General features: G+C 52.5%; 9 protein-coding genes across 9 annotated transcripts; 3 read left to right on the top strand and 6 right to left on the bottom strand.

The window, feature by feature from the left end:
- Positions 1-259: 259 nt before the first annotated feature.
- J4E83_008595 (uncharacterized protein) lies at positions 260-2125 on the bottom strand (the record flags this gene model as incomplete). Its single annotated transcript, XM_049335491.1, has 2 exons — positions 260-1969; positions 2027-2125. 2 exons carry the CDS (start codon positions 2123-2125, stop codon positions 260-262), a joined length of 1809 nt encoding a protein of 602 aa, XP_049185498.1.
- Positions 2126-3416: 1291 nt separating this feature from the next.
- On the bottom strand, positions 3417-3769 carry J4E83_008594 (uncharacterized protein; the record flags this gene model as incomplete). Its single annotated transcript, XM_049335490.1, has 2 exons — positions 3417-3633; positions 3762-3769. 2 exons carry the CDS (start codon positions 3767-3769, stop codon positions 3417-3419), a joined length of 225 nt encoding a protein of 74 aa, XP_049185497.1.
- A 674-nt stretch (positions 3770-4443) lies between these two features.
- J4E83_008593 (uncharacterized protein) lies at positions 4444-5460 on the bottom strand (the record flags this gene model as incomplete). The annotated part of the gene is made up of 2 exons (XM_049335489.1): positions 4444-5061; positions 5455-5460. The coding sequence occupies 2 exons, from the start codon at positions 5458-5460 to the stop codon at positions 4444-4446; spliced, it is 624 nt and encodes a 207-aa protein (XP_049185496.1).
- Positions 5461-5497: 37 nt separating this feature from the next.
- On the bottom strand, positions 5498-6703 carry J4E83_008592 (uncharacterized protein; the record flags this gene model as incomplete). The annotated part of the gene is made up of 2 exons (XM_049335488.1): positions 5498-6660; positions 6700-6703. The coding sequence occupies 2 exons, from the start codon at positions 6701-6703 to the stop codon at positions 5498-5500; spliced, it is 1167 nt and encodes a 388-aa protein (XP_049185495.1).
- A 623-nt stretch (positions 6704-7326) lies between these two features.
- J4E83_008591 (uncharacterized protein) lies at positions 7327-9754 on the bottom strand (the record flags this gene model as incomplete). The annotated part of the gene is made up of 5 exons (XM_049335487.1): positions 7327-7443; positions 7493-8287; positions 8644-9261; positions 9312-9391; positions 9442-9754. The coding sequence occupies 5 exons, from the start codon at positions 9752-9754 to the stop codon at positions 7327-7329; spliced, it is 1923 nt and encodes a 640-aa protein (XP_049185494.1).
- Positions 9755-11130: 1376 nt separating this feature from the next.
- J4E83_008590 (uncharacterized protein) lies at positions 11131-11759 on the top strand (the record flags this gene model as incomplete). The annotated part of the gene is made up of 2 exons (XM_049335486.1): positions 11131-11283; positions 11340-11759. 2 exons carry the CDS (start codon positions 11131-11133, stop codon positions 11757-11759), a joined length of 573 nt encoding a protein of 190 aa, XP_049185493.1.
- A 1913-nt stretch (positions 11760-13672) lies between these two features.
- J4E83_008589 (uncharacterized protein) lies at positions 13673-14857 on the top strand (the record flags this gene model as incomplete). The annotated part of the gene is made up of 3 exons (XM_049335485.1): positions 13673-14002; positions 14056-14616; positions 14666-14857. The coding sequence occupies 3 exons, from the start codon at positions 13673-13675 to the stop codon at positions 14855-14857; spliced, it is 1083 nt and encodes a 360-aa protein (XP_049185492.1).
- A 1831-nt stretch (positions 14858-16688) lies between these two features.
- J4E83_008588 (uncharacterized protein) lies at positions 16689-17579 on the top strand (the record flags this gene model as incomplete). Its single annotated transcript, XM_049335484.1, has 1 exon — positions 16689-17579. The coding sequence occupies one exon, from the start codon at positions 16689-16691 to the stop codon at positions 17577-17579; it is 891 nt and encodes a 296-aa protein (XP_049185491.1).
- Positions 17580-18606: 1027 nt separating this feature from the next.
- On the bottom strand, positions 18607-20439 carry J4E83_008587 (uncharacterized protein; the record flags this gene model as incomplete). The annotated part of the gene is made up of 1 exon (XM_049335483.1): positions 18607-20439. The coding sequence occupies one exon, from the start codon at positions 20437-20439 to the stop codon at positions 18607-18609; it is 1833 nt and encodes a 610-aa protein (XP_049185490.1).
- Between the last annotated feature and the right edge of the window lie 3119 nt (positions 20440-23558).

The raw sequence follows: 23558 nt of genomic DNA, 5'->3' as shown, positions 1-23558 counted from the left end.
CTATAACTACGTTTAACATGATTGAAGGGAATCACGCAGTCAATTGAATCGCCAGACATCGTATTGTGATATAGCTAGATTTGCGTGCATGAATCAGGCACGAAAGACTGCGGCTGGATGATGAGGGTGAAACAATGATGAGGTTTGGAAGCCTCTAGGGCTCATGACGACACGCGACGCGTTCCGCTATTCCTGATTGGGGTAGGCCTCGGCTTCCCAGCCTCCAGGGCTCTCAGCACCGCGTCACCGAGCACGTTTCTCAGCGGTACTTCGTCGCCATCATCTCTGCAGCTCTCTCTGCGATGCCATAAATGGCTGTCTGGATATGCGCTGAAATGATCATCGGGATGACGCTCGCGTCCACCACCCTGAGATTTTCTACGCCGTAAACCCTCAGTTGGGGGTCGACCACGCCACCGTCCTTCTTCGGCAACATCGCACAAGTTCCTAGTGGATGGTAGAAAGTGAAGACGTTGTTCCTGATGTACGTTTCCCACTCTGCGTCTGTCTCGGTGCTCATGCCAGGATCGAACTCGGATACCCACACGTCCCTGAAGGGCGCGGTCATGGCCATCTTTCGTGTGTACCTTGCGGCCTGAATTAAAGCCTCGAGATCGTACGGCGTACCAAGATACCTCGGATCAATGAGGGGCTTGTTGGTTGGATCGGATCCGTTGATGTGGACTGATCCCCTAGAAAGCGGGTGTTGTACACCAGCCAGCAGCGTTGCATACTGCTTGCCGTAGCCAGCTGTGCCATTCTTCGGGTATCCGGTTGTTCCTATATAACCATCACTGAAGACGACCTCCAGATCTGGGGCTTCGGAGTCCGGTCCAGTGAGCAGTTCAAGCTTCTTTCGGTCGACAGGATTCGACTTGTTCGCGGATTGCGTTGCCAGCTGGATGAGCTTGCTGTCGTCACCAAGAGCCTGCTTCCACTTCACGAAGCCGTAGCAGCTTCCGGCATACTGGTAGAGCGAAGTACGGCCGCGCTTCCAAAGGTCCAATTCACTGGCCGCCAACGTCGTGTTATACTTTAGGATGTCTACTCCGAGAATGTCGGGCTTGAGCTCATACGTCGTCTGGATGCGGAGATGGTCCTGTAGGTTCTCTCCGACGCCGGGAAGATCAACGATGTGCTCGACACCAGCGTTTTCTAACACGGACTTCTGGCCTATCCCAGAAAGCTCCAGAATCTTTGGAGAAAGCAGGCTCCCGGCGGAAACAACTACCTCGCTCCTGGCTTGGATCAATGTGCCGTCCATGAGAATGACGCCAGTCGCCTTCGACCCATCCTCGTCGAGCTGTATTTTTTGGACAGTAGTGTTGAACATGAACACTAGATTGTCGCCAGCTTCTGGAAGATAGTCCACGGAATAGGAGCGCGTGTGATTGGATATGCGATAGGTAGCCGGCTGATACATGACGCCAAGATTCGTTCCATTCAATGATTCGAGATTCTCTTGTACACCAAGATTGGTCAGCGTTGGAATACAAGCCTGGAGCTGGGGCGGCGGATTCTCAGTGAGAGCGACTTGGATCGGCCCTCCATATCCAACACCATCGACGCCGTACTGTGGAGAGCCATTCTGGCGTTGGAAGTTTTCTGCTTTCAGCATGCTTGGATACATGTTTTGCCAGTTCCAACCTGGGTTCCCGAGCTCTTCCCAAGCATCGTATTCCTTGACAGTAGCACGATTCCAAACAAGCAGGTTCAGGGCTGAAGTACCACCGAGGACCTTACCACGGTTATGGCCTATAGTCCGGTTGTTTGCTTCAGCTTGTGGCACAGTTGGAAGACTCCAATCATACGAGGAACCAAAAGTCGAACCTCTCAGTCCAGGGGTATATATTCGTTGCTCGTCGCGTCCATCTGGTCCAGCTTCGATGACTAGAATACAATGGCTTGGAAGAGCATCGCTGAGTCTCGTGGCAAGTGCAAGGCCGGCTGTTCCGCCTCCAATAATGACCTAGACAAAAGGTCAGCTCCGTCATGTATTCAATATTGCAGCCTGGAAAATACATACAAAGTCGAAGCTGCCATCGGGTACCTGACATGTTTTCGCACTCGCTGCAGGTACGACACCCAGCACGGCCGCGGAGAACAGAGCTGAGATGAGCCACATCGGTGCTCAGCGTCTTGTACACAACAGAAGACGACACGATGGTACTCCTGCGTAGTGGACGCCTTAGACGGGAAACCTGGAGGAATAGAGAAAGCGGGAGGCCTGCTGCATAAGATTCGGAAATACCGCACGACTGTCTAGAGCAGGCCCGCATTGCCAACGGTTCAGTCAGGCCCATTTTTATCCATCATTGGCCAACAAGGAAGGCTCAAAATGTGCCTTCCAGCTACGGCAATTGAGCTCAGATTGATCCTTCGGAGAACCGCTGCCGTGTCACGGAGATAGTCCACACAACATGTCGAGATTGTAAGGCGTCTTATCCAGTCAGGGAAGGATTGTCTGACGAGATCTGTTTGGCCCTTCAATTGGTCAACGCCTCGCATGAATACAGCCGGTATGCATGCGCCTGCATATCGCTCGCATGGATACGAATCCTTCCCTGCGCCAAGGCGGGAAAACCGTTTGGTTCGATCCCCGGTAACGCTCTCCATACCAGATACCTTGCATGCCCAAATCAGCAGCGTTACCGGGCTCGCCTCGCGAGCGCGATTGCTACACTCTCCGTGTTTGTAGCCATGTCTTCCCATTGGCTATGCCACCTGCTGATTGACCTCAAAACACCATAACACCGCCATTGCCATGTGTCGAAATGGTCATGCTGAGCCGTCGTGCAATAGTACATCGAGATCCGTGAGCTCTCAAGCACAGGTAAACCGCCGGCGTCGCGGCTATGAACGGTACGAAGCGAGCCAACAAGAACGATTATTCCCAGTCGACCCCTGCAGCTGAGCGATTCTTCGGCCGCGCGGTGCGTTCCCAGCGTTGACCCAATCCTTTGAAAGCGAAGCTATTCGCCATACGAGGTTTCGCAATAGATCGGGGCGTAACTTTGGTGCAAAGTCTAAGCTCGTGCTTTGTTGGTAGTTTTTGCGGAAAGCACTGTGGATCATGCGTCTAAAGTTGCTGTCCAGAAGGATTCTATGCTGGTCTGGTCGTGCCACAAATAGGTTGCAAGTATCCCCATGACAGTGACTATCTTGGATCCATTTCGTTACTTGAGCCTCAAGGGCTATTCCCGATGATCGCAGACAGAGGTCCGGCGTTGATCACCGTCTCGGTGCTATTTACAACAATTGCCTTCTTCACCACCGTTCTACGGCTCTGGGTTCGCAGGAAACGCAGAGCCCTCGGCTGGGATGACCACACCATCGCAGTCGCGATGATGCTCACGGTCATTGAGGCCGCAGTTACTATCAAGGCAGTGACGAGAGGCAAGGGAAGACCCAGTGCGTCACTTTCCAAGGGCGACAAGGAATTCATCAACATGTACAGCTGGTACGCCCAGCTTGTTCTCTTTGCCGCTATGGCTTCGGTCAAGATCTCGGTCTGCCTGCTCATGACTCGAATCAAACACTCCAGCCAGATGAAATGGCTTGCTGGCTTCGTCATCACCGTTCTGGTCATTGCTGCCCTTGAGGTCATCATCGTCCTGTTGGCCCAATGTCAGCCTATTAGCCTTTACTGGCGCCCGGGACCAGGCACGTGCTGGCCTACAGAAGTACGAATCTACTCAATTTATGCACAAGCTGGTAAGGCATAAGAAAGCCATTTCCTGATCGAAAAGCTTACTTCGCACCTAGGCATATCGATCATCACCGATCTCATATGCTCCTTGCTTCCTATCATCATTACGCGGGACATCCAGTTGCCCACAAGAAGGAAGGTATCGATTTGGGTGCTGATGGCTCTCGGACTGATCTGCACAGCATGTTCTGCTGTCAGGGCGAAAACACTTAATTCGAAAGCAAAGGATATTGCCTGTACGTGAAGATTCTCGCGCTGCAATAAAGCCGTACTGATTAAGATTGAATAGACGAGTACTCTGCTGTAGCCATTTGGGCCATGACTGAGTTATGCCTTGGTATCATAGCCACTAATCTCGCGCTCTCTCGATCTGTTTATCGTTATTATATTGGAAACAAACCTCTATCTCCTAACGACAGCGGACCCAGCCATTTATACTGGCGGCCTGCGGAAGGAGAAAGCAGGAGCTCAAGGATGACCAACAACGGGGCGAGTGACATACCACTCAAACCAGCCGCTGGTGTTGAAGAAACATATGAGGTCGAGATGCATGCGTCTTGAACAGATACCTAATATGATTTGTTCAGATTTGGTCCACTCCCGCAACATACACGAGATACACGATGACTAAATCTGCCCATTAAATAATGGAAGGGATGAGAAAGAAGTCAAATTTGGTTCGTTTTTTTCTAGTTCGCCAGCGAGTCCGACTCGGATACAGAAGCCTCAACGTCTCACGTACTACTACCAGCAGCTTGAGCAATAACCCTAGCCTCTTCTTTCGACAACCCAACAGTTTCCCCCGTTGGCCTTCTCAACCAAAGGCTCACCCTCGCATCCGTCTCACGCCGTAAATCCTCCTCCGTCCATTCCCTCAAGCGCTCAGCATATTCACCGGCCTCCTCATCATCCCGTGGTACAGGACGTGGGCCGTGCGGATCACTCCCAGCACCGTCTTTTCGCTGTCGTTTCCGGTATGCGTCGATTAATTCAGCCGTGATTTCGCGCTTTAATCTCATCTTACTTCTCGCGAGCCCCGTCCTGATGTACTTTTGCAAGAGGTCGTTGCGAATGCCCTCATCAAAGTATGCCATGACTGTACCTCCGATGTGCTTAGCATATGTGCCTTCTTTGAGCTCCATGAGCTCAGCTGTTAGATCCGCGTCTTCGCAGACTAGGCCGATTATGAAAAGGAAGAGGAGGATGAAGAGGACGAGGAAACCGGTGTCGGTCCAACGCCATGCGTTTCCGTGTACGAAGGTGTGCTTTTCGGTGACCCAGAGGTCGCTGAGGGTTGGTGGAGCGGGTTCTGACGGTACTGATGGTGGTATGTATGACATGGCTGCTTTAAACTGGGAACGAGATGTGTATGTAGGTTTGCTGATGTGATTGCTATGTTTGGCTGCATAATTCGAAGATCAGGCCCCGATAGCGCACACGGAGTAGGCGTCTTATGTGAAGGTAAGTAGACAAAGGTATGATGCATGCGCGAACAGTCTTTGATAAGGAGAACAAAAGGACAAAGGTCTACCGAGAAAGCGTTGTACACACCGATTATCCCTTCCAACGTTAGTGCAAAACATGCTTCAAATGCGCGATAGTACATGAGAACGGCAACGTCAGAATGAGAAGGCGGTTGACTATCGCATATAACCCAGATCACTAGCCTAATAAACATACCAACGCAGAACAAGTCGACCTTTTGCATTTCATACATACAACGCGATCCTCTAACTCCTACCCACCCCCATAGAGAACCGTACATCTCCACCCTCGCCCGATCCTCCACTAATAAGTTGCCGACAAATCCCTCCCCGCCGATGTGACCATGCTGTTGCCGGATCCAACCTCCCCTGTCTCATCCCCGTCACGGGTATCGTCTACCTTCAGGTCCGTCGGCGAGAGGGAGCCCAGGACAGCCTCACCAAGTCTAGCATCCTTCTGAATTGCGCTGGTGCTTATGGCCGGCAGTTTCATTTTGCGACGGCCTTGGGAATACCCTGCTGTCGGTGATGGAAGTCCGCGCTCTCCCTCAGATGAAGGCGACACGCCACTTCCGACGAGCGATGGCGTGGGGTCGCCGTTTTCGTAGCTGGCGGTGTCGAGTGCGTTGCGTAGGTCATGAGAGGGTTCGAGTGAAGAGACACTTCTGGAATGGATTGACGCGACAGATGGTGGAAGCTTGGAAGGTTCGCTGTGTTGGCGGCCTCGATCACTAGCCCTGTTGTGTTCAGTGTGATTCGTACGCTTCTTGGTGGGCTTGTGACCACGAAGGACGTAGAACCATTCATCGGCGTTTAATGTGTTTCGGATCCCTTGTTTGTCATCCTTCAGACTCAGCCTTTCCTCAGCAGCTGCCACATCCTTCTCGTTGAAGGAAACACCTGCGTGTTCACTCGATCGAAGGTGGCTAAGCTGTCTATCGGAAGACCCTTCTGTACTACACTGTTGCTCTGCCAGATAGTCCAAGTGTTCTTGATGTGGCCTCCAACGCGGTCCCTTCAGTGCCTCTTTTCGGATAACCTCGGTAGGACTGGGGCTTGCTTCTTGATCATCGACGGTTTTGTGCGCTCCTCCGTTTAGAATCCATTCGTTGTAACGTTGTGTTACGCTCTGGAGTAGGAAGTCGACATCCTCCCTCTCACTCTTCAGTAGACCTCTTTGCTGACGTGGCATACCCTTGAAATAGACGTCTGACAAATCCATGTTCGCAGCAGACCTGAAGTGGCTCACAGCAGCATCCCATTCGCGCAAACCACCGCAGCCACGGCCACACCAGTATTCGGAACGTGCGAGTAGGCTGCGGCTAGATCTAGCTTCGGCAAGTTGGTATGCTTCGACAGCAAACCTATGAATTCTCTTGTAGTAGGACCGTACGATTGCCTCGGCCTCAGCCTCAGACTGTTGTGCCCGGGGTGTGCGCTCCATCGAGTTGATGATTGACTGCAAAACTACGCAACGATTGAGGTATGTTTGGCATTGGATCAGACCCATGGCTATCCTAAATTCGTTGCTGGTTTTTTCTTCAATGGGGATGCCATTTGCGATAGACTCAGGCGTGATATTCGAAGGGGTTTCATTGCTGATGTGTTGATCTCTTTCTCGCAAGAGTTGACTTAATGGTGATGCGCAGTCGGAAGATTTGTCGTGTGTGGGGGGAGTTGGGAGATTGTTGATGTATGCAGATACATCGTTAGTACGATTCGCGACGCCGTTGAGGGACTCATGGCCGAGGGCAGCGACCTCTAAGGGCTGCTGAACGTTTGCGAACATCGCGATGAAATAATTAGAAGAGCAAAGCTCCTAGTAAGCTCAGGTAAATGGTTCTTGCGATGGCATAGAACTATCAACTTTCCGACTAAAGATGTTCGTGCTTTGGGATGTCTCAAGCCGCGCCGCATTTGACGTAACGCTCTCTACAGTAACTCTTTGTTCAATTCCTGCAGCCTTGCGAGAAAGCGGAAAACTTCAACACAAAGAATGACACGGCCCCTCAAATGGTGGCTGAACCGCCATGTCTGTGCGAACAAAGAAGCGGGGTACCAAAAGTTCATCCCCTGAACGGCGGAGTGCTGCCATGGCTTCCCATGATTACAGACCAGTGTGACATGGTAGTATTACTCTCGGTGATGTTCGTCGCTCTTTGATTTGACCCAGCGGTAGGGCAACGACATTCGTCTCGCTTTCGCGGCGGCGCGCTGCCTAAGTTGCGCACTGGTTCGACGGCGCTTGTTCTAAGAGGGGTCAGTATGTTGTAGGGTGTTGGAGTCGACGCCGAATTACCTCTGTGCCCTTATCCTCCAGTTGGGCGAGCAAGCCTTCCATAGTGCGGTTCTCATCAAAGCCCGACCGACGCTTGGTACAGCGCAGCAGATCCAGCTCATCATCGTAAGACTTGCGAAACTCCCTGGCTTTAGCGGAGAGGTCGTCGTCGCAAACTGTGCTGAAGGCTTCTCGGGCTTGGTGGAGTTGACGCAGCTCATAGTACAACAGGCCACGCTGGTATTGTATGCGTGGCAAGAAGTTCTGAAGCTCAGAAAGACGGTCGCAGAGCTCTACGGCTTCGCTGCACGTAGCTAGCGCGTCAAGGAGCTCATCGGGGCCAGAGGCTCTAAGAATATTGCTCTTCAAGAGTAAGCCTTCGGCGCGAGCCTTATGGCTGAGCGGACCTTTCAGGAGTCGCTCAACCTCGACCAGGGCAGTGCCGTAGTTACGCTGAGCGGTACACTCTTGTGCGCGCTTGAACAAGGGGTGGGTGCAATCTTCGGAGGGCCGTCGCAAGTGAGTTGGCTCGATCTCTTTCGGTAAGCATAAAGTAGCGGTACCAAAAGTGAAATTGACGTGAAGGTCCTCAGTACCGTCGAAGGTAGCAGGACGGTGGTTCTCGCGCTCGCCAGAGACTGTCTGGAGACGTTGTTGTTGAGCTCGCTCGTTTTCCAGCTCGGCTTGCGTAGCAAAGCACACGTTTTGCAGCTCGTGTAGGCGGGATGTCTGAGCTTCGAAGGCCGCTTTGTATTGGAGCGCCACAGCCTGCCAGGTATCTCGGTCGACCTTGAGGTCATGGACGATGCGTTCGATCTCGGAGATTTGTTCCATGCTGATCGGCGGCATCGTAGTAATGCACGAATCAATATGTTTGTGGTGGTGTCCAAGATGACGGGGTGGATGTGACTGTTGGCTCGGCTACAGACGAGTTGGTGCCTAGGTGATGTTTAGAGCAAGCGCAACCTACGAAGAGCAGGCGCGGTGGATGTGTCCTGGTCACGCCTTCTCCGGAACCCGCATATTGTAAGTTGCACCAGGCGTCGTCAGATGTTAAAGCCGCCATGTCTTGATGCTTCGACGAACCTCCACAAGCCAGCTTCTTGGGCTGCTTTTTTGACTGATGCGACTTCATCCAGGTCTACCGCGCGATTAATCTCACTATATCGCACGTCTTTCTTAGTCGAAGGTGAGGCTTCAACACCGCCTGGCTCAACAACGCCCTGGCTTGCACGGCCGCGCCGCTCCTTGCCTACATGAGCTCTTGGAAAATACTGCTCCATAATGTGCACCATGATGTCTTTGCTCACGTTCTCGGCAAGCCACTTCACAATTTCTCGTCCCTCGTCCTCCATGCCGGGCATCACCAGGTGTCGCACCAGCACTCCCTTCTTGGCGATGCCGTCAGGAGTGAAGCAGAGGTCGCCCACCTGCTCGTGCATGGCCTTGATACTCTCCATAGCCACCTTTGTGTATCCGTCTGCCTTCAGTAACCGACGGCTCGTCGCGTCACGCCACACCTTGAAGTCCGGCAGGTAAATGTCCACCAAGCCATCCATCAAGTGTATGCTCTCGAGCGAATCGAACGACGACGTGTTGTAAATGATGGGTATGTGGAGACCGAGATCGCGCGCGTGCAGAATCGATAGGCAGACCTGGGGTACGACATGTTCGGGTGTAACGAGGTTGATGTTGTGGACGCGGCCCACGTCCTGCAGCTTCATGAACCACTCTGCGAGTTGCTCTGGTGTCAGGTCGAACCCGTTGCGCTGGTGGGCTATATCGTGGTTCTGAACACGGCGTTAGTGTGTATGCTACGACGAAGGACAGGGCAGCATACCTGGCAAAACACGCATCTCAGGTTGCACCCAGAGAAGAAGACTGATCCGCTACCATTGTGTCCCTGAAAACAGGGCTCCTCTGATCGGCGTCAGCACGAGCACGCCTACGGTTTGTCTATTTCAACCCACCACCAAAGTGAGGAGCGATAGTGTTGACTTTGACAGTCTCGGCTCCTATTAGACACGTGCCTGTCGTCTCGTAACGATTGACACCGCACAGTCGGGGGCAGAGATTGCATTCACGCAGGTGCGCATAGGCCAGGGATCGCTTCTTGGCGGCTTCCACTGAGGAGAGCAGCTGATAGCGCGGTATATAGTCGTCCAGTAGGTATGGCGGCGCGAGGTAGAGGTTTCGTCTGGAGGGTATGCCTCGGGCGCGGAACGAAGGGCGTCCAGCAGCACCAAGTCTCAAGGCGGGTCGCGTTCGCCAGCTGAAAGCCATTCTAGCAGGCCCGAAGAGGACATCGAGTTGGTAAGACCACGACGCGTAGGGTACACGTGTGATGCGAGGCCGAGGTTTAGGTGCTGCAGCCATAGCGATGACGACAACCCGACTCGCCGAGGCTCTAAAGCCGCGCTATTCCCGAATTGTCACCTCCCCAATTACTGTGAAGAGCATCAGGAGGCTTTCCAGGAGCAACTACCTGCCTCCGTGTACTGTCGCCTTCATCCCCGCCTTCGTCCCACGTTACCGCACTACCACATCTCACGCGTTTAGAGTACTTCATCTTTCCGATAGCTCCGCGCCGAAAGCTTAGTCTGCGAATGGCTGTGGGTTCCTACACCACCAATGCTAGGCCGGTGGTTTGCTTTGGCACTATATCCAGGAACGATCGAATGGGTTTCAGACGAACCTACCAGCTGGAACCATCATGGTCTCGTGATACCTTCCCCGCCCGGAGCCTGGGAACACCGGCAATAATTGACCACATGAATGCAATACTCTAGTATGATCTATTCAAACCACAAGCCAATACACTTCAAAGAGCATCGTGCGCCGTGACAGAGCGGTGTGAACAGACTAAAGAGCTGCATTACCACCACTCACACCCACATCACACGCTTCTGCGTCATCTTTATCCTCTATTACTATTAGAATGCGGATCCAGGTAGGACAGCTTAATATGATATTCAGAGGAAGTGGTGTGAGAATACAGATCTGCAAAGCCACCTCAACATGGAGCTTGTCGGGCCTAGTCGCTGACAACCCTCAAGAGCTAATGGACGTCTTCACCGTTAGCAGAAACAAGCTTGCGCATCTGGAGAAGCAGAGAAATCCGCCCAAGACAGTATCTTTAGCAACCCACCAAATGCGATCGATCAATTGCTGTAGCTACCCGTCTGGTGCCCCGACAATACCTACATCTCGGTCGCCAATACCAGCGTGCCTTGCCGACACGCGAATGACAGCTTCGTCGTACTTTGTACTGTTTCCGAAAGTGGACTCATCGCTGCCTTGTTGAGCAAAACGACCACGTAATCGTGCTACTTGGTCTTGGAGTCGCTCTTGCCTTCTTGGGTGGATCTTGTCTTGGTATTGCTCGGTGTGTTGCAAACCGCGACTGCCCCAGGCACAGCCAATGCGACTTCCCAACTGATGTTAGGCAGTCACTTGCCTCGCACAAGAAAGTCTGCAAGGACGGCACAGCCATCATGTTAGCTTGTTCTCAAACATCACCCAAGCGTCCCAACACTACCGCTGCACTTCTTCCCCAAGTATAAGAGCATCACTGCGAAGCATCACTACTTCAGCATCGACAGCTTCAGCTTCCACACATCAACATCTTCCACCCAATCATCGACCCCTCAAACATCAAAATGCGCATTTTCGCTCTCCTTCCCGTTCTCTTCGGCCTTCCAGCCTTTGCTGACCTGGTCGAAACCAAGTTTCCGACATTGCTCCTGCCCATGAAAAGCTCCCAGCCGGACACCGCTTTCTATACCCAGGATGACGCGACCGTCAGCCGCAATGTAAGTGTCTACAAGACCCACAACATGACCGTGCCAGCTACTAACCCGTCGGTCAGAACAAGACAGACACCGAACAATGGACAGCAATCAACTTCGACGTCCCCCAGATCGACAACGTCAAGATCTGCCGCCTGCGGTTCCTCATCAATGTCGACCCCTTCAAGAACGCCCCACTTACCCTCAAGGGCGAAGCTCCTATGGCTATCAGCATCTCTCGCATCGAAGCCAAGCTCGTCAACGGTCGCAGTACCTGGAACAACAAGCCCGCCATCACCGAACATTACGACGCCTACACTCTGACGGCGAACGGCGCATCCGAGGTAGTCAGCAAATGGTTCGAGTGTCCCATGAAGAAGGCCGCGCAATTTGTCATTCATCCCGCTAGCAAGAGAGACTTGGAGCTCTACTGGTTTGAGCTGAACTACGGTGCCAACGACGGAGGTCCACACGGAGTTGTGCTGGAGATGCACGATTAGGTGCGTAGGCTTCGGATCACATCAGGGTGAATGGACACAGACGGTGGGCAGGAGAATGAGCGGACGAGTTCTCATTGGTGGAATTGTCTCTAGAGACCCTACTATTATCCTAAAAGCAGCACAATAAACGCGTTTTCGATATCATGCTTCACCTATCCACCACATCATCAATTATCCCTCGCCAGTGCATCGGCTATCCTCTCCCAGGCCCTCTCCATTAACCCCACTCTTTTAGTGCTTTGCACTACACCAGTTTGATCGACCACTACAGTTACTGTAGATTTCAGATTGGTGAACGGTGTAATCTGATGCGTCAGATCCGTCAACTCGACTACTTCGTTGCCTTGTTCGTCAAGTCTTTTGATGACCACGATGCCGGGTGGGTAGCGACTCGAATGCGTGGGCATGAAGGTGTGTAGTTCGATGATGTTGTCGCTTCGTTTGCACGACTTCAATGAATTCACTCGGCTGTATGGCGCAGTCGAGTCTGACTTTTTGGTTTTATAAGGCGTGCCGTGTTCGACATGGGTGGTGTTTAAGGAGGTTGCGACAGTGGATGGCGATGTTGAGTAAGTTGACGGCGTGAATGTTGAACAGATGTGTGATGACTTCGAATAAGACAGAGGCGTTTGTGTCGCTCGATCAGCGTAAACGTGTTTTCGCGCCGCCCTTCTTCTTTGTTGTGATGACTTGTGTGCGATGCGGAAATGGCTGGGCACTTCACTGCGAGCGGACATCTCGTCGCTGCGCGACGATACAACAGCACCGTCGCTACCAAACTCTTCTTCTCCGCCGAAACCATGGTAGATAGATCCATGACTGCCGTAAAGGTGCTCATATGGCGAGCCCATACCCAAGCAATTGGGCCCTGGAACGCGAAAATAGCAACACACGAAAGTCGAGCGCGAATCCAAAATGCAAACAGGAACCAGAGGGGCTCTCCGGTTCATGATCAATATATCCCTCAAAGACGGCATCCATCAATTCCTTTCCAGTTGCGTTATGGCTGTAGAGAAATACCGCACGCTAAGCCCGAATGGTTGTGTCTCCAGGAACGAACAACGCGTGGTAGCGTGTGGCGTTCGGTAACGAACGATGCTGCAAGCGTAGGACGTGATCGGAATTGGAGTCTAACAGAAAATGTATGGCATGGAGTATTCGCCGTATGCCGGGGCACTCTGCTTTGGCTTCTTTGCTGGTTTCGCGCTGGTTGCCTCCTTTTGGAGACTGTGCAATGTCTTCTTTGCTACTTTCTTGAGGCGTTTCCAGATCGCTTGTTCAAGGCAGTCGCGCTTGTGGTTTGTTTCGGTGGGGAGATGTTGCGCAAAGTACTTCATGATTGTTGTTCTAGCGGCGGTAGTTGGTATGGCGGTGGTGGTTCCTGGGGTTGAATATCTTTGGTCTGGTAAATTGGGTTGGGAAGTATGAAAGAACTGTAGTAGAGGAGATGTTCCGGTTTATATACTTGGACTCAATGAAGTGCTGCCCACGCAGATGGATTCCATGTTGCGGAAGCGAGGTCTATACCATGGTTGCTGAACATACCCAACAACGCCGCGTACCAATGAACTGGAACTATGGACCAGAACAAGTGACATGATCAATTTCCATCCACCAGAACTTCAGATTACAGCATCACTTGTTCCTATTGTGATTCGCATCTTCCTCCTTTATCGTGATTGGTGCGATCTCGCCGAACAATGGGAACTAACCCCAATTTGGAAATATTTGCTAGCGTCTGTAGATGCGACAAGCATTTGTAATACTCAAGATGCGCAGGAGAACTTCGAGAGAGTATAAGTAGGGGTAGAGACTGCAGAATTGCATTGAGCAGAACAGTCGTTCCTATCCTCTGATCTTCCCTAACAACCTTCTACGTTCAGTTAAAAGCCAAGTCTTGTTATCAGCTCACCATGTCTACACACTCCGCCGTTGCAACAGTGGCCAAGAAGGCGCCTCTTGAGATCATCCAAGTTCCCACTACAACTCCGGAAGCGCAGCAGGTCCGCCTTCGTGTTGAGTGGACTGCTTCTACGCCCTTGGATCTGCACCAAAACGACGGGGCTTTACTCGTAAAGCACCCTCAGGTCCTTGGTGACAGTGTCGCCGGTACCGTAGTTGAAGTAGGAGCGGGAACCAAGCGACTGGGGGTTGGAGACAAAGTGTTCGGCTTTACCTGGAAGACCCAAGCTCAAAAGGCCTATCAGGAATTCTGTACTACAGACGAATGGCTTCTGGCCAAGGTAAGCTACACCCCATCTTGTCGATTTGTTAGGCGAATGCTGAAGTGCTGTAGTTACCTGAAGGCTTCACTCCGATGGAGGCTGTAACGCTTCCTAACAACTTCGTAACTGTGTTCCACTCTCTTACGACAGATCTGGGCCTCGAAACACCCTGGCCGAAACCCGAGAATTGTGTACCTGACGATGCCGATTCTGCGATATTGGTCTGGGGTGGCTCCTCGTCAGTGGGTCAATTCGCCATCCAGATTCTGCGCTACTACGGATACAAGAACATTCTGGCGACAGCGTCTCAGAGACACCACGAGAAGCTACGCATCCTTGGCGCGCATAAGGTGTTCGACTACAACAATCCAGATGTCGTCGAGTCTATCCTGAAGTCTGGTGGTGACCGCGGAGTTCCACTGGTCTATGACTGCATCGGCAGCCTGAAGGGTAGCATCACACCGATCGCCAAACTTGCGAAGCAGGGTTCCAAAGTCGCCATACTACTACCCGTGGTTGTGCGCGACTCAACCGACACCGAGGATCCAGAGTATGAGATGGATGTGGGCAAGGTGGCTGAGTGGAATGACGGGGTCGATGTAAGAGGCGTGCGAACACATTTCTACCAAGAGGTGAGTTTTACCGGTTTGTTGTCAAAGAAGCGCAGCTAACACTCCATAGAATGAATTCTTCAAATACCATCTTCAGCCCGACATCATGCCCACCTTGTTGAAGGATAGAGTCGTGACGCCGCAAAAGCAAAGGATTGTTGAGGGCGCGATGTTGCTGGAGAGGGCGCAGAAGGCGATGGACATGCTGAGACGCAAAGAAGCGAGTATGGAGCGTCTTGTCTGGCGGGTCAGCGACGCATAGTTAACACAGTAATGAACAGTCTGCCATCATCTCCTGTGTATCTGCAAGTCGGGTGGAGGGCGTGAAGAGACAGCTGAGCAGTCGGCCTGGCCGAATGGCTGCCCAAGTGGGCATGACGCGCTTACCGAAACGAGCCGCTAGCGCGCTCTGAACATTCGACTGTGGGCATCTCTGACCCCAACACCAGTCAAGAACACATGAACGAGTGAAAATTTCAAACAATGCGCTTTGCGACCAGGTGCCACAGGCTTTCTCTTTCACGCTGCCTGTCTCTCTCTCCGCGTTGATCGTATGCCTCGGCATCGCTACGATCACCAGTCGTTGTCCAGGTCTGTACAAGTGCACGCGGAAGCTAATCGAACCCGCATGATGATCGCTACACTACTCACATTTAGATGGAAGTTGAGGGTATATTCGAATGTCCAAGGCTATAATGAGATATGGCTAAGCTTTCTCGGCAACGGTATCCCCCATGTCTTTGAAAAATCTACGAGCAGACGAGCTATTCGAGGATCGCAGAGCTTGTGTGGCCTTCATGAAGAGGGGTAGCTTGTGGCCGACTGCGTACGAGACCTTCGCATTAGGAGCCACTCTGTATCAAACACTAGATCAAGCGACCTTCTTTACGGCATCCGGTCCACCCGTAGCAGTACTCCTACACAGCCATACTGTCCGATAACGCCATTTCCAAAGTAATATGGCGCCTTTAATCACCGCAGAGTAATTCGGTCTCCGGCGCCGCAAAGGTGCAAGAAGGATGCATGGGAAGGACTCAGGTCCGCTGTGCAAGACATGCGAGCACTTCGCATCGACCAGACACACACAGCACTGACACCTGGACCGGACACCGATCTCCACTCACTGAGCTTTTCATAACCTCGGAGATAAGACTCGTGGTGTTGAAGAAGGATCGAGGCGACTCAGCATCGTCGCACGCGAGATTGAGCGGCTCCACCAATTTCCGAAGGCTAGCGCACACCGAAGCCGCCTTCCGATCAAGCCACTGCCACCGGTTCAGTCTGATTTCATCCAACGCAACGCAGGACAAAAGCTCTTCGAACTCTTCATATGGCGTTCAATGCATCGCAGAAAAGGTAGCGCGCGGTATCGATACACATGACGCAGTTGAAGATCCTGCAATATGGCCGACCAGGTCGGTGGGGAGCGCCACAATCGCATGCATTAAGCCTCGGAGCACCTGAAACCCACCGTACGCTCGCGACCGTTTCAACCCAGGATCATGGGCGCTTCTACCAGGTAGGACGGTTCGTCTATACTGCCTTCTAGGGTTAGACACTTACGAGAACCGGTTGGTCTCCTGTCAACAGGCATGGTGGCCGCTGTCGCGGGAACATGTTTGCTTGGCCTGCAGTATCGAACGGCACCCTGCGATCTTAGTCACAACATCGCTCCCTGTGACTGGTGGATGAACCGGTTCAAGCATGACAAGAGGACCCACGCCACGTCTGACATCTCAGGAACAGGCAGGGCGTGGGAGTCGTTTGAATCGGGGGCACAGTAAGCGCTGTTCGAGGCTGCAATCCAGCGGTCACTTGTTTCGCATGTTTAATGACACGGCCCACAGATTGAGTGGTGAACAGGAATAGTGCCATGCCGCCGTATCGTATATAGGTATCTTGGTACTCTTGGGTTTCCTCCATCAAACAACAGTTTCTTCACTTCCAACCACAGCTTCTTTGTGCATCTAAGGTCCGAGACCTCACGTTCTTTTCAACACCACATTCATTCATCACACTCGTTCACGAAGCTAGTCTTCCGTCGATCTCTACAGCAACTCTCGCTCTTCTCAAACAACCCAACAACAATCACAATGAAGTCCTACACTGTCGCCGCCGCCATTGCCGGCTTTGCCTCTTCCGTCGCCGCCCACGGCTTCATCAGCGAGCCCGCTCCTCGTATGCCCGGTGATGGCCTCAAGGCTGCCTGTGGTGACCAGTTCTACAACACCCAGTCGTCCGACCACTATGGAAATGTCCAGGGTGCTCTCCAGAACCTCGGACAGGGTGACCATCCCGACTGCCGCCCGTGGCAGTGCAAGGGTGTGCCATTCACCGATGCTGGCGAGATCTTCGAGTACACCGCCGGACAAGTCATTCCCATGAAGGTTGAGATCCGCGCTCCTCACGACGGTGTTGCCAACGTTTCCATCGTCAACATCGCTACCGACAAGGTCATCGGCGAGCCTCTCATCAGCTGGGACGAGTACGCTCTCACCTCCTCTCCCATGTCTGCTCACCCTGACTGGACCTCGTTCGATATCACTATGCCCGATGTCAGCAAGGAGTGTGCCAACAAGGGTGACTGTGTGATTCAGTGGTTCTGGGACGCCCCCAAGATCGACCAGACCTACGAGTCCTGCATTGACTTCACCATGGGTGGTGGCTCCGGCTCCGGCAACGGCTCTGCCCCCGCGCCTTCAGCTTCTCCCAAGCCCAGCGCTCCTGCCGCTTCCGCCCCGGCTGCCAGCTCTGCTGCTCCCTCCAGCACCGTCCCTGAGGCCACTGCCACCCCCACTCCTACCGCCGCTGAGGAGGCTGCTACCCCTGTCGCCACCGGTGGCTCCGACTCCAGCCTCCCCGAGTCCTTCACCATGGACACCTTCATCACCTGGCTCCGCGCCAACGCTGGCACCGGTGTCGCTGACAAGGTCCGCCGCATGGTAGCTGCCCAGCGCGCTCACCCCCGTGCTTTCCGCGTCTAAATTGCTTAGACGGATGCTTGTACGATAGGTACGACATACAAAACTTCTTGTGTAGAAAGGGGGAGATGGCTAGAGTTACTGTTCGATTCTGTTGTAAATATACAATTCAATGATGCACATATTTGCTCGCCTTGCGCGGCGCTATAAACCTTGTCGAAACGTGTTGCTTGTGATGTATTTGCCCTCTACTTCATCTCTTGCTCGACTTTTAAGATTTGTTAGTATCGGTGAAAAGTTGGAGCTTTGCAGCTTCGCGAATGGTGATCAGACCTGGCTGCTTTGTCCTTGGGTAGGATGGGGAGGCAGGGCAAGAGAGCTATCGGCTTCGCGGTTCCGTTGATGACGTCACCATCGCGAAACCCACGCGACGCGTCTCCGGCGTGTCGGCCACCTAGGTACTTGTCAAATCCACCACCCTTCTCGCATGCGCATCCACTATCCGAATGTATCATTGTATGGCTGCGGAATGAATGATATGGTGTTTACGATTGATTAAACTACGAGCTAATAATAGATTACAACATAAGAATAGAGCTTCCACAGCTCCGCGAATGACGTCTCCAAGACCGAAGTCCATACTCTAACCACAACGTCGCCAAAGCTCTCCATCTTCATTACCCAACGACTCTCCATACAAAAGACAATGTATAAAACAACAATTACAAACAGTACCACAAATTCGTACAGCGCCAACGTATACTGGGAAACAAATAATGGGGTCCAGTTGCCACACTACCCAGGTGGTCAACAAGTGGAGGAAAGAAGATCGAGAAGAACCACTGCAAGTTCAAAGTACGACTCCTAGCGCTTGCGAATGTAAAGGTACGTCGCCCCGCCATCTGAGATAGTACATACCCACCTTAGACAAGAAAAAGCTGAACAAGTCTGCAGCCTACATTAACATGGAAACATGCAGAGTAGGTAACCTAATGTCGATGTAGGCTCCAGATCGGTCAGGCCTTTCCTAGGTTGAAGTGTGTCCATGGTATCGTCGCTGGTTCTGACGGCTGCTGGGGGTACCTGACATTCAGTGCCCGCTGCCCTGGTGCTGCCAGGGGTCGAAGACGTTCCCACCTACAACATCGTTCACGGTGAACGAGGGCAAGAGCTCCATATCTGCAAGGCAGACACCCATCTCGGGATGTTGCGCGAAGAGGTTGGCATTGCTCGACGCGTCGTCTGGCGGGAACGGTTCCACACCATGCTGCCAGTCCTCAACTCCTGGGAAATCTGAGCTGCCAGCTGGATCCAAGTGTGCGAACACGTTATGAGAGGATGCGTCTGACCGAATTGCATGTCCCCATGGACTGAAGAACGGGTCTGCGTTCCTGGTCGGTGGCTTAACGTCGTCGGGGCTAGCTGAAGCTGAGAACCTGCTCCGTGGCAGCGGCGGAGGTGGGAAAGGCGAATGCTGAGTAGGTGAGATTGGGGTGATCGGTGAGAGAGGCTGACCCTGTGGAGTCTGCGCTTGTGTGAATGATGACTGCATAGGAGGCGACGATGCGGAGACAAGACGTTGGTCGAACGAGGTGTGATACGATCGAGGTGGAGGACGCATGGCCGGGGCCTGAGGTGCTAGAAACCTAGATGGAGGGCTGAAGGCCGTCATTCGCTGGGCCACTGGCGTAGTGAAGTACGGTGAGCCTGTCGGTCCTGAAGACTCTTGCGGTGTGTTTCCACGCGACAATGGCATCTCAGAAGCTGGTGAAGAGTGACCACGCGCCTGTCCGGTCCGTGGAGCAGCGCTGGTACGAGCCCTCTTCGATGCGCGCGGATTATCATCAGGTACACTGTGACCTTTTGCATTCGGCCTCTTACTATTTCCCACCCGGTTCTGATCCTTACGCTTGGAGTACGCCTTGGGTGCGTTGACGAACATGCGGATCTGCCACGCCGAGCACATGACGTTCTCGCAAATGCACTTCTCCTGTGCGAGGGCGGTGACGATGTTATCTAGCCGGCCGGCACAGTCGGTATCCTTGTCCTCGTCCTCGCCCTTGCGCTCGTCGTTGACATAGTCGTTCTGCTGCCAGCCGCGGAACCCTTTCCTGACCTGCTCGAGCAAGCAGTCAAACACCTTGTGCGCGTATGCTTCCACCAAGTCGGACTGGTAATGTGGCTCTTCGATCCACCTCTTCCGCGCGGTTGATTTGGGATTGTCTCTAGCATGATCGCCGCTGACCATCGCGTTGTAGATGCGTTCTACGTTGCGGTCGCGATCACGTTCAACCATCTCGATAGTCGGATCAGTGACAGGATCCCTCCATGGCTCACGGTTGAAGCGCATCTTGTTCTGTCGGTACTCCTTCGCGTGTCCGGAGTCATTGAAAAGACCCCGGAACGGTTCGTAAAGCTGATGTGCCGCCTGCGGTGCCATGCTAGAACGTTCTGTCGACGGCATAGGCGCGAGCGAAGGGCCTTCCCTGGAGATAGACCGCTGATGTATCGAGTATGCATGCGCGGGACCTTTGCTCATGAGTTCGCTGTCCCGACAGCTCGGGCTGGTCAGATCAACGTAGCTATGGACGCCACGCAGATGGTTGTTGTCGCTGTGGGGAACGAATCGCGATGTCTGCATGGCAATACGTGGATCGCGCGATACGGTAGCGGCCGCTTCGAATCCGGTATCCGACATATAAGATTGGCTGAAGTCGTTTGCATGACCGTAGCGTTGGCCGGAAGGCCCGCGGGAACCATGCGAGGATCCCGGGTTCTGGGGACTGTGTGTGGCCTCTCTCAAGTAGCTGCGATTGCCTTCGACGTCAAGCGGGGTATAGACATGCCGTTCGGCAAAGGTATCGCCAGGTTCGTGTTCGCTCTGGCGGAGTGACTTCTCCGCCTGGCGCGGAGATTCCTTCATGTAAGTGCTGATGCTTCTCGCAGGTACAGAGTGTTAAGTGTGATGTAGGGTTTGAAGAGAGAGAAATCAGAGGGGGTATTGGTGCTGATATGTAGGAATATGTGATCGGGGATAATGTGAAGAAGGACTGGGAATGTAAAGCTCCAGTATCAATGTGCCTTCATATATCGTGAAGAGCCGGGCTTTATACAATGAACGAACGCTCACCGCAACCGCTGTGTCGGTCCGTCGCCCAGAATACCCGTTGATACTCATGGCCTTTCGCGATGCCTTGTGATCAGGCAGTGCGTTGGAAGCTCGTGGGGTTGCTGAGGCTGTGGAATGCGTTCGTGACGGGGGCTTCAAACCCCCACACGTTTGTTGCATGTGCCATGTGCAGCTCAGGTACGTGTTTGAACTTCAGCTCGTTCCGGTGCCGCGCTGCTCACGTGGAGCGGGCCGCGCATCTGAGCGGTGATGCCATTGTCCAGACTTAGCAACGAGGCTCTTGTGATTCGCTGCGATCATCTCCGGTCGTCTTCTCCGTCTCTTTGACTCTTCGTCAGTTGCGTGGGACTATTCAGCTATAGCATTCACCTTTGCATAGCCTTGATGTGACATGGACTTCTCTCTGGGGCTGTACAAGCCTGGAATCGACTTAGTGTGACTTCTCATCCTTAGGTTCCATGTCGCCATAGTCGCTGCGCTGGCAAGCACATGATGCACCCCCGCAGAAGACGACGCGGAAGGGCACATATCATTTGAACTCTTCATGTATCCAGCCACGACCTGGACAATGAATGGGAGTAAATGTTCAAGATGGTGTTTAATGGGTGATGGAGCAGATCATAAGGTTGCGCAAAGAGCAACTATCGTGTGCGCTCTTGTATGTACTGCAATGTATTGAAACCCTACACGGTTTATGATTGAGCTGAGTTCAAGCCTATGCAAAGGAGCTACTTACTTTATGAGAGCAGCGTCAACATTCCTTTTGCAAGGTTGTTTTCCACTACAAGAATGTGATGAAGTTGACAAAAGATGGCTGCATTTTCGATATTCTCCTACATCAATGAAGATTTGAGTTTAAAGAGAGTGTGTTTTTCAATGGGTAGACAAATGCTCGTATCCGAGATAGCATCCAATGACTGGAGCTTCCTAGATGGGCTCTCCAATTCGCCATGCTTCCTTCTTCTCAACAACCTGGTTGTGTTTGTCCCTGACTATCATGTCGTCGACCCACTCGTTACTTTCGATTTCGTGCATTACTGCTTCCGAGTTAGCACATTGTCCTATCGATACATACGCAACTTACCATTCTCGCTTCGGACTACCCATGAATGAGCAGCGAGTGGATATTCAGGCGCGTGATAGCAATGACCTACCCCAAAAGGGGTCGTGAATCTATCCATTGCGATCACAAAGACCTTGAGTTCTTGATCGTTCTTCAATCTCAGCCCATTGACCTCAAAGTCTCTTCCCATAGATTCAGCGATCTTCAGGACGAGACCTCTGTCATTCGTATATCCCCAGCCCGAAATCTCATGATACCCGTATCTGGTTGGTGCTCTTCTGCATTTGAAGATCCAGGTGTTGCTTTGGGGAGGTAAAGTCTCCCCTGCCACAGGCTCCACGAGGTATGGTTTGACATTATCTCCATGTATTACGTGGGAAATGTGTAGATTATGCTCGAATATTGTATTCAGAGCCCTGTAACGTGCAAGAATCACTGTGGTTTGATCAGTCGCCGCTATCATATCGGGAATGCGCCCTGAAAAGGTCCACCACCCCAAACTTTCGGCAACATACAGTTTTTGCTCATTCCCCACCAATGTAGGTTGTGACCTAATTGATCGGGTTTGTTTTGGATGAATTCCCCGAATTTCAATACGTCTGCATTTGCAACGCATCTGTTGACGACCCCATGGTGATCCTCATTTGGGATGTAGTAACTTTGGACTGGCCAACCTTGGCCGTCGCACCAAGTCGATATATCCTTTTGAGAAGTTGCTCCACACCGATGGGTATTGTCAACGATCTGGTCCCGCTCCCACGGACCGAGCAGAATTATATGAAAAGATGCGCTGGAGTCGAAACCTGCGGCGGGAGTCATGTCCTTGATTTGAAGGATAGCCATATAGCTGTTAGGCTCTTCGACCCTCGTCAGCCTTCGGAATGATCCGTATGGAGCCGTAAGCGCGTCAGGATTGGTAATTTCAGGCATGATTGTTGCAGTAACTGATTTTTGTTGATTGCTTGGAAGTGCCGTGGTGTACATCTACGGCCAGCACTTCTTATATACTCTGCACTCCATCTCTGACTCAAAATAATGAGCCATAGATGAGTAGATGGTGAATCAACACGGTGTGAGGACTCATTGCGATACCCACATGTCCACGGGTATCACCCGTTTGTGAGTCGCATTGTGGGCACCAGAGCTGAGGTTCCCGCGGTGTTTCTATCCATGTATTTACAAATTTTCGAGTCAGAAGTTTTGGTTATGTTGGATCAGCATGTTGGTGCGTCCGTGAAGCCCTTGCGAGAACCATATCGAGTAATAGATAGCAGGGGCACTGTCGCGCACTGACCTTGAGGCGTGTGTGCCGTCAAAGCGACCCGGCCAGGTCAAACAATGAGTCGAGTAATTCATGACGGCGGCTTGCTTTGAAACAGGTGCTCGAGCATGACTATGAGGATCTCATGAGTGTGATGCACCCGCGAGAGGCGGAGATGTGGGAAGTGGTACTTGGGCGAAGAGTGAGTGGAAACGGCGGTGACGTAGACCAACACGAGCTTGTAGGATGGTCGAAAACATGACCTCCGTTCTGAATTGCGAAAGCGACAACTTCATCCTGTCCTCGAAAATGTTGAGAGCAACCGACAATGGCGTAGTGCTCTCTGCGCGCACTAGTTCCGCACTCCCCATCGCCTAATTCCGCGGCCCCAACAGCGGACCTTCTTCCCCGCAATAGCCGGCCTCACCCACATCAAGCCCGGGGAATCCGCCATGGTCGAGAAACGGTAGATATATAGAATGTCCGGCTCTTGCTAGTAAAAGGGCACTATCGCGTCGTGGTCCATCATCAACCTTTGTTCACCTTGTTGTTTTCGGCAAGCGCTCCAAGGAGCCACTAGCGAACACC

Source organism: Alternaria metachromatica (genome assembly GCF_023757995.1).
Source record: "Alternaria metachromatica strain BMP 0045 chromosome Unknown scaffold_25, whole genome shotgun sequence".
Classification (NCBI taxonomy): Eukaryota; Fungi; Ascomycota; class Dothideomycetes; order Pleosporales; family Pleosporaceae; genus Alternaria; species Alternaria metachromatica.
Note: the sequence above shows the minus strand (reverse complement) of the source record. Positions and strands in the feature narration are given on the sequence as shown.